The 20,438-nt window shown below is 37.8% G+C and overlaps 1 protein-coding gene across 2 annotated transcripts in view; it reads right to left on the minus strand.

Moving 5' to 3' along the window:
* The window catches only part of ptprn2 (protein tyrosine phosphatase receptor type N2), a 271,389-nt gene that overhangs the window by 188,851 nt on the left and 62,100 nt on the right, over window positions 1-20,438 (minus strand). For both annotated transcript variants that reach the window (XM_067438653.1, XM_067438662.1), the window contains exon 3: window positions 14,134-14,247. In XM_067438653.1, coding sequence (XP_067294754.1) covers window positions 14,134-14,247 — 114 coding nt within the window. The remainder of the gene's footprint in view (window positions 1-14,133; window positions 14,248-20,438) is intronic.

The raw sequence follows: 20,438 nt of genomic DNA on the forward strand, positions 1-20,438 counted from the left end.
TGGTTGAATCCCGAAATCCAGTCATGATTTCCACACACGACACACATGACAAGACAGAAGAGAACGCCCTCGATATTGATGTCCTGACACAAACACACACACACACTCGACATGACAGAAGAGAACACGCTGTATGTTGATGTCCTGTCTTTGTGACTACGTCTCAATCAGATTCAGATCCCTATAGTTGCGCCAGTCTGATGCAGAAACATCGAGTTCTCTTTCGCTCTTGAACAAACAATAACAGAAACACAGGGAATGCTGCCAAAATGTCAGTTTTGTTGAGTATTCTCATAATAGGAGTCTTAAAATAGTTAAATAACGTCTTAAATGAACGTGAGAAAATTAAATGCGCGTCAGTTCCGCGTAATGTTTGACGGCGGACGATTTTAAAAGAACCACAGCACTGATGAACAAAGAAATAACGAGAACAGAGAAAAGATGATTAAAGCGGGGGTGAAATGCTGTTTCATGCATACTGAGCTTTTTACACTGTTAAAGACTTGGATTCCAATCCTAAACATAGACAAAGTTTCAAAAACTAATGTTGGACGTTTGATGGAGTATTTCTGTGTCAAAAACACTCCTTCCGGTTTCTCACAAGTTTCGGAGAGTTTTTTTCGAGTATGGGTCCGCTTGACGTCGATAGAGCGGAAGGTCCTTGTATGGGCCGTACGGGCTCTTCTCCCGGTAGGGTGCACGCGCGCGTGACTAGAGGCGAGAGAGCAAATGCACGCCCCATAAACACTGCTCTCAGCTGCAGATCCACTCGTCCGTGCAACACTTCTGTCACGCCGCGCTCCACTTTATTCCTATGGGTGACATCAAGCGACTTCAACGCTTCAGCACAGCATTCCGGGAAGGCAGTGCTGCATTTGAACCGATTTGAACGCAGAAATGACGGGAAGCTTCACAACATCGCTTCAGTCGCGTCGCAAAGTGGATCTCCGTGGTCACTGCTGTCACAGGACTTCACAAAATCAACCGTTACCAAAGAAGTGTGTTTTTGATGGAGCGGTGACGATAAAGGTTCGCGGTCGTGCTTTGGAAGCAGGCGGTGAGTAAAACTGCTTCAAATGTCTATGCTGTTGGCTATCGTCGCGTAAGTAAACAACACGACTGTGTATAACGTTAGTTAATTTATCAATGAAGCATGTGATCTATGGTGTGTGTTTAAATACATTTGTTTAGCTGACCACTATAGGTGTCAGTTTGATTATTGTTAAACCACCCAAACATAAACCTAGGGGAGGTTCTCACAAAGCGTGCTTCGTCATTCAAATGCGCTAACGGTTACTCCATTGTTGTTCTATGTATAACGTTACACTAGTCTGACGTGCAAAACCGTTTTGCTTGCTACTGCTAAGGTTTAGTCGCATACAATAGTCCATAAACCGAATCATGTCCTCATAAACTGCGAGTAAAGACACACAATTGTTGACAGGCCACTAAATACAGTACATACCACAGAGACGGACGTCTTGCTGTTGTTGCTTCTCCTGTTCAATTTATTTCAGCCTCTGGATCAGATTCTGGATCATATCTGTATTAGTTGAATCTGATTGATAGCCATGGTTTATTTAGGGTAGCGTTTTCTTCTCCACGCTTGAGAACGTCACCTCTTTGTGCGCGCTCGTCATTCTTTAGCTCCGCCCACACGATAGGCCTCCAGGCGCTCGTTTTTTTCCGGTACAGCATATATTTAATTTATAAATATAATAAAACTAAAGACTTTTCGGAGATATGAAGGATGCGATACTCTATAGGTACTCAAGATTGACATGAGATTGACTGAAACTGAGTGTTTCACACACACCCCCCCCCCCTTTAATCTATATTTAATTTATTATTTATGCAGTTAAGAAAGCTGTTTGATAACAGGGGAGGCCACCAGTAAATATAACTTTTTTTATAACATTTTATAATAAATGTTTATTTAAAGATTGTTTTAAGCTGTAGCTTTATTGTAGCTGATGATTATAATAATAACAAACAGAGCAAAACAATAAAAAAAATATTAAACCGTGAAACCGTGATATTTTCTCAGACGATTATCATACCGTGAAAATCTCATACCGTTACAACGCTAGTAACAGCCCATAGTGTCTTATTTTAATTTAATGATCAAATTTAAGAAAATAAAATGAAGTATAAGCTGAAGCATAGCCTATATTTAATAAGCTTAGAAAAAAACACCCTTTATAAAAGGTAAAAATATCACAAATAGGCAGATTTAAATATGTCAAAGCTGATTGAACACTGGTGAAAATATTGCTCCAGAATAAATTATATTTATAACACAAAAAAAAGCTTTTTTTTGTTTGTTTTTGTTTTACGCGGACAAGTGAATGACCGATTTACTTGTCTGAAGGACAAGCACGTGAACAGGCTTAATGCCGTGCCCTGCACTAGAATTACACCATTACGTTCCTGTCACCCACAAGCACTGCACAGTTTTGCCTCAGCAAAGGTCCACCTCATTAGATCTTGGATGGAGCCTGATATAATGTGCTATTACTAATTAGCAGCCCAGCCATTGATGTTGCTCCTATCAAAAAAAAAAAAAAAATGGGGTGATGGTGGTGGGGTGTTGTTCTAGACATCTATTGCTTTTCCTTTCTTTTCTTTTTTTTGCAAAGAGAATGGCATGTTCTTCAAAAATTCAACAACATACATGCCTTCCATTCTTTGTTTTGACTGCCTTTGGTTATGCGGGTCAATACGCAAATGGGTGCACGCGTTAATGTGGAACCATCTTCCAATTAGTGACGCTGACAAACATTGATTTAATTCTGTTCCTCATGAATTGCCTAATTTATTGTGATAGTATAATAGCATGAATTAGACAAGGGGGCAGGTGGGCTTTTCCTGGATTATATGGGATTTCCATAGTATCTTCATGATCTAATTAATCTAACCCAGACAGAACATTTCACAAATATGGTACACACTATTATCCCATTACTTTAAACATTACAGACACAATTCCAATATTTTTTGTTGTGAGACCACAATTAATGTGAGATATGTTTGATAAACTGTGATGTAGCATAAAATGAATTTAGCATGAAAAGTAGTTTATTTTAATTAGATGAAATTGTTGTACCCACATATCCATTGAATTGCTATTCAATTAATTGTTAACAATTACAGAACAATCGTTAATTAACAGATTTTAGTATTTGCCAATGTTGAATATCCGATAAAAGATCTGAGATCTATTCCCTATCCAATTCTGATGAAAGGTCATCTAAATCCCTTTTTCCTTCTACACACTACACACAAGCCCAATCTATTGCACAAATCATCATCAACCAGAAAATTGCAAAAACAGAAAACACTGCGGCAGTGTGTGCTATTCAAACATCTGTTTACAACAGCATTAAGACTGCCTTTCTGTCTTAAGTGAAGCAACAGATGCATAAAGATAATTATATTGAATAATAATTTATTAATTCATAAGCCTATCGGGAAAGGGAACAGCCGAGAGCTCTGTAGAAACGGTTGACATTTACTGTACTGAAAACCACTTTTGGTTTTTTAGGTCCCGTTCTTTGGGTGTTTTTGAAGCTTTGATTATGTTTACAGTGTGCAATATAACATGAGTTCATGTTTCGCGTGTAAAAAAAAAAAAGTATTTTTCACACAATTTACTTATCTGTACAACACTGTTTTCTCTGTCCTAAAAACAGCCTGATGATTTCCTTGTTCTATGAAGTCCCTCCTTCCGAAACACGTAACAAGTTCTGATTGGGCCAGCGCTTCCCGTGTTGTGATTGGACAGCAGCTTAGCGCACTTTGCCCGGAAAGGTCCCGCCTCTTACCATAACGAGGAGATGCAAGCGCTGAATGCACGCTCTTCTCCACGTGGGAGAGCAACAAGACCACGCCCCCTATTTTGCGTGTGGCGGAGGGTTAGTCAACAAACGGTTCCAGTGACGTCATTACATCCCTGCACTTCCTGCTGTAGTCCAAAGCGGCCGTTCGCTGTAGGCTTTGAAAGGTAACTCATGTTAAATAAAATATCTGGCTTGGCATTGAACTTTGAGCTTTATAATTTTACAGGTATTATTTATGCTCTAACAGCAACAATACACACTAACTAAAGTTTGAAAGATGGAATCGCGAAGAATGGGACCTTTAATAAATAATAAAATGAGCTAAAACTAAATGCAAGTATTGTATTGGTGGGTTTGTTTGATGAAATGTTTTGTAGACAGGTAATTAAAAGATATGCACAAGGACACATGCCCTTCTGCAATTTGTCATTTGAGATTACAATGGTCCTTGTTTTGCACTACTGGTTTTTACCAGCCCTTAACTTTGAGTGTGCAATGAAGAAATGTAAGTAAAATGTAGGAAACGTTATTTAGTATGTTGGAGAGGTTACATACTGGCTAACAGGTACCAATCAAATGTGTTTTTCACAGCCTGATCTGTCAGATATAGTGCTTCTCTCACACTATCAAATAAACATCACATATAAATACATTTGTAGCATACCCAAGATTGCTTGGCAGAGTATGGCTTTTCCCAGCATGCATTGTGGCTGCTGAAATCTAATTTGTTGCCTTATTATTGCTGTTGTATTGTACTGTATTGTTATTCATTTGTGCTCTCCTGTTTACTTGTGTTTTCGTGTTATTTGTTATACCACTTGCAAGTTTTATAACAGTGTTTTCGTTCTACTGATAGTTACCATAGTTTCACACAATGTGATGTGTTCGTTATTCGCCTTGTCATGCCTTTCATTTTCAGAGCTTTAAAGGTAAATACAAGTTAAATGTGAAATAAATTATGTTAAAATACAGAGCTCCACATAACTGTATTTTTTATTGACCTACAGGTAACACATCACAGTACCTAAAACAAACTGACCATATAATAATTATTACTGTTGTAATATTATATTCCACTGCAGAAAGATTTTTCAAAAATTAGGGCTGTTGGGACATCTCACTTGCACACAAACAACCACACAGGTGTCATGGATGGTTTTAGCAGAGGCTAAGAGTTATACGTCAAAAATGTAGTGAACCATTCTGACCAATGCATTTTCTCCTCTATCCCCTGATCTCCTTCTCCATGTCTTTCTCGCTTTTGCTCCCCCAAGTCTCATCTCTCGGTGGGCCATGGGAGTAAGTAGCTCTAATGCACATGTCATGGTGAATCAGTTTGCTTCACTGAGCTTCTCTCTGAACATGGAGTTTCTTCCTGAATGATGGTAGAGCCAGAGGTCACTGGTAAGCCTGAAGGGCCATGTTACACGTCTCATGGCACTAGTGTCTGTTCATTCGCCTCATGTTGTGTTACCTGAACCCCCCACACAACTCGGGTACACTATATACATATAATAAACAAATCTGTGAACTGTGACTTGGAGTCTCATATGGTCCCTATTCTGGAGAACATTTTCTGTAAAGCTGCTATGAAACTATATGTACTGTGAAAAGCACAATTTTAAGAAAGTACCAGATGTCGTGTCATATAAAAATGTACGAGAAAAAAAGGATTATCTGTATGTAGTTAGTATATTATCACAGGGATCTTGAGACACGTTTTTCAAAGATCAATTATTTCATCATTGCATCTTAAAAACGTGGCGCTTATGGCGTAAGACGAGACCAAACCTCTTAAATAAAGTTCATTATTTTCCTTAATGTAATGATAAAAATTAAACTTTCATATATTTTAGATTCATTGCACACCAACTGAAATATTTCAGGTCTTTTATTGTTTTAATACTGATGATTTTGGCATACAGCTCATGAAAACCCAAAATTCCTATCTAAAAAAATTAGCATATCATGAACATTTTCTCTAAACGAGCTATTAACCTAATCATCTGAATCAACTAATTAACTCTAAACACCTGCAAAAGATTCCTAAGGCTTTTAAAAACTCCCAGCCTGGTTCATTACTCAAAACCGCAATCATGGGTAAGACTGCCGACCCAACCCTGTCCAGAAGGCCATCATTGACACCCTCAAGCGAGAGAGTAAGACACAGAAAGAAATTTCTGAACGAATAGGCTGTTTCCCAGAGTGCTGTATCAAGGCACCTCAGTGGGAAGTCTGTGGGAAGGAAAAAGTGTGGCAAAAAACGCTGCACAATTAAAAGAGGTGACCGGACCCTGAGGAAGATTGTGGAGAAGGACCGATTCCAGACCTTGGAGGACCTGCGGAAGCAGTGGACTGAGTCTGGAGTAGAAACATCCAGAGCCACCGTGCACAGGCGTGTGCAGAAAATGGGCTACAGGTGCCGCGTTCCCCAGATCAAGCCACTTTGGGCTACAGAGAAGCAGCACTGGACTGTTGCTCAGTGGTCCAAAGTACTTTTTTCGGATGAAAGCAAATTTTGCATGTCATTCGGAAATCAAAGTGCCAGAGTCTGGAGGAAGACTGGGGAGAAGGAAATGCCAAAATGCCTGAAGTCCAGTGTCAAGTACCCACAGTCAGTGATGGTCTGGGGTGCCATGTCAGCTGCTGGTGTTGGTCCACTGTGTTTTATCAAGGGCAGGGTCAATGCAGATAGCTATCAGGAGATTTTGGAGGACTTCATGCTTCCATCTGCTGAAAAGCTTTATGGAGATGAAGATTTCGTTTTTCAGCACGACCTGGCACCTGCTCACAGTGCCAAAACCACTGGTAAATGGTTTACTGACCATGGTATTACTGTGCTCAATTGGCCTGCCAACTCTCCTGACCTGAACCCCATAGAGAATCTGTGGGATATTGTGAAGAGAAAGTTGAGAGACGCAAGACCCAACACTCTGGATGAGCTTAAGGCCGCTATTGAAGCATCCTGGGCCTCCATAACACCTCAGCAGTGCCACAGGCTGATCGCCTCCATGCCACGCCGCATTGAAGCAGTCATTTCTGAAAAAGGATTTCCGACCAAGTATTGAGTGCGTAACTGAACATAATTATTTGAAGGTTGACTTTTTTGTATTAAAAACACTTTTCTTTTATTGGTCAGATGAAATATGCTAATTTTTAAGATAGGAATTTTGGGTTTTCATGAGCTGTATGCCAAAATCATCAGTATTAAAACAATAAAAGACCTGAAATATTTCAGTTGGTGTGCAATGAATCTAAAATATATGAAAGTTTAATTTGTATCATTACATTATGGAAAATAATGAACTTTATCACAATATGCAAATTTTTTGAGAAGGACCTGTACACCAAAAGACAAGTAATATATTATTTTTTATAGTAATACTTTTGAAATACACTACCGTTCAAAGCCTGGGGTCAAAACTATTTTCTGTCATGCTCACCAAGACTGCATTTATTTGAACAAAAATACTGTTAAAACAGCATTATTGTGAAGGATTATTACAATTTAAAAAAGCAGTTCAATTTTAATATATTTTTAAATGCATTTTATTCCTGTGGTGGCAAGGCTGTATTTTCAGCAGCCAGAATAGTATTCAGGCACATGATTTTTCAGCAGTCATTTTAATATGCTGATTTGCTGCTCAAGAAAGATTTCTTATCATCAATAATGAAAGCAGTTCTGCTGCTTAATAGTTTTGTGGAAACATGATCCATTTTTTTCATGAATTTCCTTGATGAATAGAAAGTTCAAAAGTATAGCATTTATTGATCAATTTAATTCATAACTGAAAATTCAGGGAATAAAAAAAACATAGATACACTTTTAAGCAGTAGTATACATTAATCTGGGTTCTTTTTTAGCAAATACGCAACAAATTGTGATTCATAAAACTAATTAAATAAAAATGTACTGAAAGTTGATTGTCAGACCTAGTATTATAATAAAATATTGCTGGCTTTGAGCCTCTAAACAGAACGAGAAACAGTATGCTTGATGTAACTCAGACATCCAGAAAACAAATAAATAAATCATTTCAGAGAATCAGATCTGAGGTATTTCAGCTGTCCATGTGTGACCTCACCAGTTCAGCCATTAAATGTGTCTTAATTCCCCCTCTTTCTCCTTACCAAGCTGTCTGTCTATCACCTCCTATCTGTTCCTCTCTATTCGTTAATAGCCTTCTTCTCCAGGAGACATCTGTAACTTCCCATTATCTGTAGACACACTGACCACGGTTGAAGATCAAAGAGAAGGCACGACACATTACAAGCTGGCTAATGTTCAAACCTAGGAGCTGGGAAAATCTGAAGAACCTCTAAAGACAATGGCATGAAATATGGGGCAGCTCACAGCAGGGAGGGCTGTCAGTTGCCATGACGGAACCGTATGACAAAGAGAGAGCATTCTTGCCATCCGGTCAATGGTATCGATCTAATGACATTGTGCAGGTTGTGTGGCGGCAGCTCCACAAATTGCGCGATTTCTACAGCTACTCTAAACGCGCGATAAAGAGAATTGTGAGTCGATTGCATTGACGTTCTCTACATCTATCTGCCTATCTACATCTCTCCTGTGAGGAGGAACGTGGAAGGATGTTGGTCTGTTAAAGGATTCTGTAAGGATGACAGAGTGCAATATGATGATTGTAAGGTGAATGTGATCAGTCATCTCAAACACACAAAAAATGTGTGTAAAAAGTATCTCATAGATGCACACGGCTCGGAGAACAAGATAACAGCAAACATTTAATGGTTCACACATTTGTCATCTGTCTGCTAAATTGGGCACCAAAAACATAGACGGAAGCACAAAAGATGCACACAACACACAGCCATTCAATCACACACAAACACACACAGGGGAACATCTAAAGACATCTGAGATCTCCCTCGCAAAGCGCTCTGAAATTAAAATAAAAACACTGCAACACAGCCCGTCAATCAAAAGCCGAGGTTTCAGACACCATCTGCATCCAAAAAGAAAAAAAAAAGGAGAGCGAGGAAGCTAAACACAGCCTCTCATCCTCCTGATCCCTCTCTCTTTATTTGGCTTGGGTAATTGGAGTAAGTCGGCCATCTCTCTGGCTCTCTAATATTCATTACCATGTTGGTAATTTACCCAAAGACGGTTGCGTGCCTTCCACGCTTTTCAACTCTCATTTATGGCTGTTTGAAAAGATCAAGCTGGGAGCAAGCCTCTGCAGCCTATTAACAGCTCAGATCCTTCACCGAGACAGACAGGATGGAGCATGCTGCCCCCAAATGGCTATGCAGGAGACTGACAATAATAAGCTCTGTTTTCTGATTGGCGTCACAAAAAAACTGCTCTGAATATACACTACACTAAAATAAAGCATAGCTAACATTCTCATTTACATCCAACCAAATAACATTATGACAAGGGAGGTAAAACAAGACTCCTAGAACTATATTATAACAACTATTATGAAGGAAGTTCTAAAAGTGACAGTTAACCCAAGAATTTAAATCCTGTCATCAATTGCTCACCCTCATGTCATTACAAACCTGTAAGATATCTTTTTTCTTTTTTTTGAAATTCAGTCGGGTCCCATGTTATTTTGGACCTTAGTGTTCTTTAAAATATCTTATTTTGTGTCATACAGATATAGAAAGACATGAGGGTAAGAAAATTATGACAGGACTTTCATTTCTGGGTGAACTAACCCTTTAATAAAGTCCTCTTACCTTGGCATTTAACAGATCTATTTCATCTAATAACTTTTGTAGATTGTATTACAGCTAAATTAATATGACTGATCATATAAAACCATTGTTTGTACCCATGAATTGAATTTGAATGGTCTGAATGGAAATTAAAAATGATTGACTAAAAGTCTATACGTTATATGGTTAGTATAGTTCGTATTAGAGGTGGGCAATCTTGCCAAAATTTCATTATCACAAAGAGTGAGATATTGAGAATATCCAGACTAAAAAAAAGCCTACGGAATAGTTTAATGTCTATTTGCACAATTTAAACTAATCTTGCATTAAACAATCAGTTGTCAAAATAGTAATTAAGCCATGAGTTAAACTATATGCATTAGGCTTTAAGACCAAATGCATGGATCTAACAAAATGACACAAATCTGACTCCCAACTGTTGATTTACTTGAGACATAACTGACTGTCTTTATGTAAATACTCACCAAGGCCGACATTTTTTTGTGTATATTTGACCGTTTAGGCACGCACCTGAAACCCCAAGTATACTGTGCTCATCTGTGATCCGCTAGCTATCTTGTGGCGCTCACACAGAAAGCATGTGGGGATCACCTTCTTTCGCAGTTTAATGCACTTTTAATAACCCTTTTTAAAATAAAGCATGTCGCACAGTAGACTGCATTTTACGACAGTCACGTTACATGATTTGTCTGATTTGGACTTTTAAGTTCAGACTTTTAAGGACACCGCTTTAAAAGGAAAGGAACGGCATGTAGCACAAAAATCATTTTATCTTGATAATCACATTTTCATAATTGTTGGAAGCTAAATCTAAATGGAAACTAAAATTTGATTCATCACACAAGCCTACTGCTGTTAAATAGTTTTTAATTGTTTGCACAATTAAACTATTTTCTTCTAGATCTGCTGTATAGCAACAAAAAAAAAAACTTGCATTGTTTTCTGATAATCACTGTAAAGCTGCTTTGAAACAATTTTATTATTTGTAAAAAGCACTATAAAGGTGACTTGACTTCAAATGCGCCACAGCGTGTGAAAGACAGATGATATAATTTGGCCAGTCAGCACAGTCATCTAGTAGGCAGTCATTGCTGTATTTTAACATTATTACGAGGATGTAAAAGATCACAATCTTTATGATTTGCTTGAAAAGTAGACTGTGGACGTCTTATATAAAATCATCAGATTGCCACCCACTAATTTGTATGTAACATTTATAAATGTATACAGTAGTTTGGCTATATGAATTGAAAGAGTTTAAAAGGGAAATTGTTGGTAATGAATTGATTTAGATACAGTTGAACGTGAACACACTTCTTGTGTTTTCATGTTTTATGGGGACATTACATAGGCGTAATGGATTTTATACTGTACAAACTGTACATTCTATAGCCCCTACACGGCCCCTGCCCCTAAACCTACCCATCACAGGAAACATTCTGCATTTTTGTGGGGACATTTGGTCCCGTACACACACACACACACACACACACACAAATCTCCCCTCAATGTTACTAGTAAGCTTTTCACCTAAACACAAAATGTTTGTGATTAAACCATATTCTAGCAACACATTCAACACAATGAGTACCGAGAGTTTTGTGAGCAAGCGCAAATGTCTCAGGTAAGACAGATCTACAGATCAGAGGTCTGTTCAAACAATATGTTCAGCTCGAACAGATTAAGACTCGCTTCTCTGCAGAAGTTCTCCTCTATCAGTGATAGCACATTCAGTCCAGCCCTGCTAACACAGTGTATCATTGAGAAACCTTTCTGTCACGAAAGCCCTCAGATGTCCAATTCCAAGCCCCTGAGCAGTGGATGAGTGCTCAGTCTCATCCTTTCATCCCGCTCTCTTTCATCTGTCCATGTGACAGACAGCAACATCGTGCCACAAAAGATGAGTGCACGTTTGGCTGTGTGTCAGCGAGCTCTGGAACTGATTGTGACATGGTTCTGCCAAGGATAAAACTTACTAGCTAAGTAAATGGACGAAACCAGAAACTGCTGTCAGTGAATTTTTAAAGATTTTCATGAATTTGGCCAGCATTTAGTCATGTCAACAAGGTGCACAGCAATCAAGGTTAATATAGGTAAAGTAGCCAGCGATTAAATTTTCATGATTTATTTAGCTGACACTTCTGTCTAACAACTTAATGCTACTAAGTAAAACAACATAGCAATATATGAACATGGTATCATAATAGATGTGCTGTTATACAAAACTTCAATCTTGGCTAGAAAGATACAAACTACTACAGACATGTAGGTAGCACAAAATAATAGTGAACAAGTAAATTCAAACAGTTTAAAAATTTTGGTCAGTAAAAACAGTAATACTGTGAAATATTACAATTTAAAATAACTGTTTTATATTTTATTACATTTTAAAATGTCCTTTATTCCTGTGATAGTAAATCACATCATTACTTCAGTCTTCAGTGTCAGATGATCCTTCAGTGGCCTGTTGCACAAAGCTGGTTTCAGTTGTTACCCAGGTAAGTTCGAGATTAGTTTGAGCAAACTCTGGTTTTTCGGGCTCAAGATTGGTTTTTATCAGTGTTCATCACCATGGTAACTTACGCTAGATGGCTAACCTGCTCTGGTGCAGGTTTTATTCTGGGTTAGAGATCGAAAACCTAAACTGGACCAATCAGCTGCAAGTAAAGATTCAATAAAGCCACACACCCTGTATTTCTCGTTCCAAATTAAAGCAGTTTAAAATGAGAACTTCAGAAATAAATTGTGCATCTTTTGGTGCTGAATATTAATTATATTTATATTATATTAATTATAATCACTTTGAATTCATATATGTTCATATAAATATTATATTAATTGACAAGTAGCCAACTAGTATTATAAATATAATACATGCATTCATAATTTTTTTAAACAACATGTATTCATTTGAGCTCTTTGTCAACCTATAATTATTAGGCATATTTCTTTGATTAACATCATGCATTGATATAGTCAGATCATCTTTAAGCTGCCTTCTAAAACTTTCACTACAGCAGCAGTGTTTATTCCTGCCTTGTAAACACATTTCATTTCATAATCAATTTCAAAACGATCTCTCAATCTTCAGAAGAGAAGTGTATCAATCGGACGCTGCGATTGGTTATTTGCCGCACGTGTCACACTTTCAGGGGCACACGCTTCAGAAATAATCGCTAACTATGGATTAAACCTGAGTTGACAGAGAATGTTTATACCAAGCTTTGAGAAACGGTTGAACTTGATCTAAGCCAGGTTGGATTTATCTGGATTTGTCAACTCTAAACCTACTCTGAAACTCAGAGTTTGTTCACCTAGCTTTATGCAACACGCCTCTAGCCTAGAAATCTAGACACACCCTAGCGGCAGCAAATTTAATCTGCCCACGAGTGTAGTCTAGCAACTCTCAATACCCTTCTGAGCTGTATTTGCCTAACTCTTGCCGGGCCAATCACATCGTGTATAGAGTCGGTGGGCGGGGCCATAATGACGACGGCCAAGTTGCATTTGCGTGCTTCTAGTAAACACAGAAACTGGTGAACGGCGGTCTTTCGAATCAGCTCTGACCGCGACTCTGGAAGACTTGGAGTTAAGCTTTTCTCTGAGAAAAGAACAAAGAACGGCACTGAAGTCATTCTTAAAAAGGGAAGATGTGTTCAGAGTTTTGCCGACCGGATACGGCGAATGTTTAATCAACTATTAACAAGCTCTCCTTCACCTTTGTTGCTCTGGTTGGTTGTAGCGCTATCCTATCGCGTGCAGAAGGAGTTTGAAAGACAACCGTTTATCCGGCCCCTCGGATTGAGCCCTGTCTATGGTGAGTTTCCAGACCAAACATCTTGATGTGGGTCTGGCTTGTCAGGTTAACAGGCCTCCGGAATAGTTCTAATAATCTGATTTGATGCTCAAGAAACAAGTTGTGCTGCCTAATATTTTTGTACAAACTGTGAATAAATGTTTGTCAGAATCTTTGATTATTAGAAAGTTCAAAAGAAAAACATTTATTTTATATATATATATATATATATATATATATATATATATATATATATATATATATATATATATATATATTATATATATATATTATAACAATGTAAATGTCTATCATTTTTAGCCATAAATATTAAATAAATCTTACTGACCCCAGATATTTTAATGGTAGTCTAAGTATTTAGAAGAGATAAACATACTGTATGTTTTCATGTACTTCACAGTTTTACTACAATATGCAAAAAAGCAAAAGTGTTACACTGATCAATAAATGTCAGTAAATAAACAGGTAAAGTTAGTTGATAAGTCAACAGACTAATATCAGATCTAAAAAAAAAGCTTAACACAGAAATCTAAAGCTACTGACAGCTGATAAGAACTGAATAATTAACAGTCAGGGACGTTGGTAAACAATGAGATGTGTAATTAGAAAAAAGACAATGGACTTGTGAATACATAAACAATAGTGAAATGTATCTTACACTTACACAAAAAGAAACCAATTAAATGTGATATGTGAACGTGATAAACAAGCACACAAGAGTGCCATTAGAAAGGTTAAAAAAGGCAGCTAAAGAAAGAGATGTGATACCTCTGTGGGCCAGCTTCTGAAGAACGTTCCTCAAACGTTGCACTGCAGCTGGAGACACATCGTAAGTGTAGGGAAATGACCCTGAATAACTCTGACATCGACCAAACAGCCCATCTGCAAAATAAACACAGACAACCACATCACTTATGATAAAATGAACATCTATTATAATAAAGAAAATCAAAAAATTATCCACATTATGTAACTCAAGGTATGAACACTGTAAACAAACCACCCTAATAAAAGACTAATGCTGCTGTGCAAATATCAAATAATCAGACAAGGCAGAATCACAATATATGTTTTATTGAGTAAAATAAAATAATACTATATCATGCAAAGAGCTTTGCTGCTCTTTAAATGTGACAGAAACCATAATAGTCTGATTTCTCCTCTCATTTGTGATAGTGACTGTTATAACAGATGTTTGGCTTGAGGGAAAAGCACAACCTGTTTGTGTCTACCAACCGTCAGTTTATTTTGTAAGGCTGAAGTTTCCGCTTGGGGTCATAATAGCCACTGGGGTTTAAGGTATTTTCTTTCTTTCTTTCTTTCTTTCTTTCTTTCTTTCTTTCTTTCTTTCTTTCTTTCTTTCTTTCTTTCTTTCTTGACACTTTCAAGATAAGCACACAGGCCATCAGGAAACACACCTATATAGAGAGACACACACACACATTATCTGGCCCCTTGTTTATCTCCCCATCACCAGGGACCCAGTGCCACTCAATAGTCTGTTGCTAGGCAACCCAAACCATGGCTCAGATTGGCTTCATAATTCAATGGCTATCTGGGCGAACAGGGAGGATGCAGGGTATAGCAGTGGTCCTCATGAGGAATACTAATGACCACAAGTGTGTTCCTTCATCATGTAAGAGCATTTTTCATATATTTTCTGTAAGCGCTGCTCATGTGCACCATGACGTGATCAGACTAATGTTGTACACTGTCAGTATAACCTGCCTTAATGTTTTATTGCAAATAATTCTGCCATTGTAAATTCCAGACTGGCTCAGACTTAATATATTCTAGGAGTCATGCAGGTCTTTGGCAGAGCGATCCTCTAATATGCGAGCATGAGCATGTTAGAACACAGTAGGGAAGAGTGAGCACAAATAAGACCAACGAAAACGCAATGAGATGAACTAATTAATAATAAGAATTTCAAATAAGATGACAAATAAAGCTTTAGTCTTCAAAAGCAGCTTCAGTGTAGGCAGAAGTACTCTTCCTGTTTTTGACTTGAAACCTGCCATGTCCAAACTTTTTACATATGTACCAGACACATGACATAACCACCAGCGAATGGACCTTTTCACTGCCTCCATGTCGGTTTCCATAGCAACCTCCCTCGCTGTTGGCTGCCTTTTTTTTTCTCCAGCCGTCTCCGGGAATAATCACACTCTAATTACAGTCATTGCGCTCAAATATAGACTCGGCTGCGCTTTCTTCTCTCCCACGATTCCTCGAGCTCTACACTGTACAACCATAAAACAGAGCCTTAGGGAAATAGAGTGACTGGTAATATCAAATCTATCAGGCAGTTTGAATTATCAAACAGGATACATTTGCTTCTCACTTGGTGGTAAATGATATGCCTCTAGAACTCTGCACTTTGCCACTCATTTGCAAAATGCTCTTTATACTGGCTATACGATAAGCTTAATAACAGCTCTGAGACCCCTGGCAGGTCGGTCGTAAAGAAAACCTTAGACCGTTCTATGATCGGTATTGTGGCCATTATGTCCTTTGAAAGATCAGAGCTGAAGTGAAAATGAAGACTATAGATCGACATTTTACAACATTTGACCCATTCAGAGAAGGTTTGGATCACTCAATCTTCCTTTGTTATTTGATCAAATATCTGGCCAGAGACAATATGTCAAATTCTGATCATAAACAACAGACAAAACAATTGTATTCAAATCGTCAGCATTTCTAAAATTGTCTAAATATGTCAAAGAAGAAAACGTCAAAAAACAAAGCGTGTAATAGTAGTTATATTGTTCACAGGTATTGGCAGACACTGTCACACTTTAATATTATATGATTAATGTATAATATTTTATGATGAAAAAACCTAGTGTTAATCAATATTTTATAGTGACAACAGATAATTGAATACAGATACCTTAATGTGATGTAATTCTTGTGATCTACCACAAGGTGGAGACTTACGCCGCATTCACACGGGGCGTAGGCGTTAACGCTTCCCATTTACTTTGAATGGGTGACATCATCCGTTGCCGAACTGAATTGTGGGTTCCGTCGCGGCGCTTCACTCGCGTTGCAAGCGGCAGAAGTTGAAGAATTCTCAACTTTTCAAGCGCCAGCGCAGGCGTCATCCAATCAGATCGCCGTATGCAAATATCCTACAGCAGACGCTAGCCAATTGCGTTCATTACTGCTCCGTGAACCATCCAGACCATAGACCGTTAAAAATCCAGACGCAGCTCCTGGACCAGTACGTGATATTCTTCCCGCTGTCGGCGCTTTTTCGGGATTTAATGTACTTAACAGCTTCGTGCACCTGTGCAGTGCGCTGACAACAACTACACGGGCAATCGCACTCGCACATACAACCAAAAAAGGCGCTTTTTTGTGTTGTGTTTTGGTCCAAGCGGCAAGTTAATGTGATTGGCTGTTGTCACTATGACGATCGCGTCAGCACCCAGCTTCAGCCACGCCCTCCGTCAAGCGTTAACGCCTACGCCCCGTGTGAATGCGGCGTTAAGCAAAAAGGGAGACTGTTACAAGTTCACAGCACAGCCCTCCTTTTTGGAAATGAACATGGTCAATATGAGCTGTGGATACTATCTTACTCCATTATTAAAGATGATGGCATGCATATTTTTGTATCCAAATGCATTATTTCCTTTGAAATAATTTGATAAATTCATGTCATATTTCACTTTATTCTATAAAGCCCATTTACTTTAAATACATTTTAGTACATTTAAATAATTATTAGGCCTAATTAATTATTATAATTAAAACATAATATTTTTTATGTTTTGTTATCTTAAACCCCCACAATATCAGGTGGTGCAGCTGTCTGAACAAATGAACAAACTAAGAAAACTATTTAAATGTTGGCACAACTGCAAGCATGGCTTTTTAATTATGAATTGACAAGGTAATAACAGTAAACATGATAATGCATTATCAAAGAACCCCAAATGATCCTTATGGCAGAGATCTATCTATCTATCTATCTATCTATCTATCTATCTATCTATCTATCTATCTATCTATCTATCTATCTATCTATCTATCTATCTATCTATCTATCTATCTATCTATCTATCTATCTATCTATCTATCTATCTATCTTCCACCACCACGTCCCGTTGGGGGTGGGGTTCCGTACAAACGAGCTCTTCTGATTGGCCGATATTCTCTGCTCTGCACAGGGCCTGCCGCTGCCTCTCAGATGCACAAATCACTTTTGCTCCACATTTCTCAGTGTATTTGGTCCAAAAGTGAGACCGTGCAGAACTTTTCATTTAAAGGCGGAAAAACTGTGCGTGAGACTTGTCGCAGCAGATTCAAGCAGTTGTTGGACTTGTGATTGCGTTTGAAAAATATCTAAGAAAAGTAATCCATTTGTGACCGAATATTCTACAAGTGTTCAACTGTCATTGCATGGATTCACATGTTAGTTCACGGATGTGCAAAATTTGTCCGTGACTTCACATTTTTGGTAGGGGTGTGTGACTGCGTTTTGCACCATTTGCACTGCAGCAACTGTAGCAAAAATGTGAGCATATGAGTTACTTCATGTGTGATTCGTAGAATAGGATTTGTGCACCTGCAGTGAAGAATGTGTAAAGGTGTAACTGTTGTGTTGTGTTTGTAAGAGAGAAAAAAAAAGCTACAAGTTTACAACTAAAATATTTTTCTCTGTGACTTCAAATTTATTGATACACATGTGTGGATATGCTCTACAAATACAAATTTCACTCTCACACGTGTTCAGTTGTTTTGCACCAATAATACCTTCATAATTCTTGTGTAGCTTCAGCGCAGTTGAGAGCACACGACAGTCTATGAAGCTCACGCTTGCCGAATCGTCAGACCAGCTGAGGAGAGTTATCAGTAAATGACGGCCGCATAGTTCTTTCACAGACACCAAACAACTTATCAGTTTGACCCATTGAGACATAAGTTTCAATGGTACTTATAGTAGTGCCATCTGACTCGCACAGATTTTGAACTCGACAGGTTGTGTATACTATGGCGGACGTTTCACATAAAGCTGATGTTAATTAGAGAGTTGCGCTACTTAGCGAATGAAGTCGAAAACAACGCATCATATTACTGTTGTTAAAATTAGATGTGCTTATCGATGTTTTAGGAGGATTACATTCCGATATAAATGTGGAAGACTGAAATGTTACCGCGATAATTAGGCTAATAGACACTGCAAAACACTGTAACGTTATGTCCCAGCACATTCAAAACCGGTGCGAGTCAGATGGTAGTAGTAAGGTGGGACGACCATCGCCCTTTCTTCCAATAAGTAGCTCTCATTAAAACGTATCTCTCAATGGGTCAAACTGTTGGAAACATTAAGAATTGTTTTGGTGTCTGTGAAAGACTGTAGTGAGCTCTCAACCAATGATGTTATTTATTTTCATATTATCACATTTGTTTATCTATTTGTGTTTATTTATTTACATATGTTTATATTTATCTATTTATTTACGTATTCATTCATTCATTTATTTATTTTTAATTTGTGCAGGGTTGGTCCTCCATATACAAAGCAGGTTTACACATATAAAATAACTATTATTAACTTGAGTTGTTCATTTTCAACCTTTAATAATAATACCGGCTGAGAGGGCTTCCTGTTTGTTTACAGCATTAGTTGACAAGACTTTTTTTGTAGCTAAGGTACCTAATACTTATCCAAATTAACTGATATTGAATCAAGATTGAAATTGTATCACAAGCTTATGAATTGAAATGTTGAAATTTAAGTCAAACACTAAAAAGGTATTTTAACTGATTTTCAATAGATTTTTGTTTAATGTATAAATATAGCTCCACTGAGAGGAAGTAGAAGACATAAATCAAAATAATGATTTTGAATTACATTCTAAAAATAGTAATACTTTTTTTTTACTAAGACAAGAAGCCAGTTGTCGATATTGGCATCACTCTAACTCATGGGTCTGGAATCAATACGCACAGCCAAATGAAATAGAGTAGTATTTTAGGCCAATTACACTATATATAAATAATGGAACAGACTGAGAACAAGAAAGCAGACTGCATTTTTTAAAATTAGCTGAAACTACTGAAGTAAAAAAAAATACAAATACAAATGCATTGTAACTAGAAAACTTATATTCTACTATGTGACACTTCTGTGCACATACACAAGAGATATTTCGATATTTAGTCTGCCAGTGTATTTGGCAAAGGCAGAACAGAGAAAAGTGAGACATTAAACTTCTGTCCCTTGTAAAAAAAATAAAAAATAAACTGAGGCACTGGCATTAGAAGTAAATTGTGGATGCCAGACTTGCTGAAAGGCTTTCTTTTCTCATATCTTCTCTTTCCCCATGAGTACACCTTATTAAGCCCTTCTTCTGGGAAGAGACAGGACAATATTACAGCACAAAGTGTGTTTAACCTTGTCTTTCCCTTTCTAGTCAGTTGAGGTCACTGGATCTGCTTTACTCAGATATCTTTAGGGGAGTAAAATTTAAAACAATTGAAATGTCTCCTGCCCTCCTCTCATGTTATGATTCTTAACCCATCACTGAGCTGCTGTCACAATATGTGTGAGGATCTCAAATTCATTTCTGTAATATAGCCAAAGATTCACATATAACAATAAAATCACAACTTCCTCCTTGATGGTTGTTTCAATAAGTGAGCAGGTCGTGCGGATGCAAACAGAGCTCTTGGGAATGAGGCAGTGAGGCACGTCTCCCATTGACAATGCTCAGGCAATTATTCTAATCGATGAAACAAGTGAAACACCGTGTTGCAACCAAATCGATAGTAAATCAGAATTTTTATTTTTTTGGCTTACATTTTTTCCCCAGTCTGCTGGTCAATCGAGACCTAAGTCATGAGATGGGCAGATAATGACGGAACAGGAGGCTGAGGTTGTGGTGAGAGACAACAGCCACACTGAACAACACAGAGCTTGAAAATTATTCAGATACCCAGTCAGCTGTTCAAAGATGTTAAAACTTTATTATAATGAGTCTCAGACAGACCACACTGATCATTGCAGGAAATCGATTTCACCGTGCAGAATGATACTAATGAAGATAAAGAACAGCTAG

Source organism: Pseudorasbora parva, chromosome 1 (assembly GCF_024679245.1).
Source record: "Pseudorasbora parva isolate DD20220531a chromosome 1, ASM2467924v1, whole genome shotgun sequence".
In the NCBI taxonomy this organism is placed as follows: Eukaryota; Metazoa; Chordata; class Actinopteri; order Cypriniformes; family Gobionidae; genus Pseudorasbora; species Pseudorasbora parva.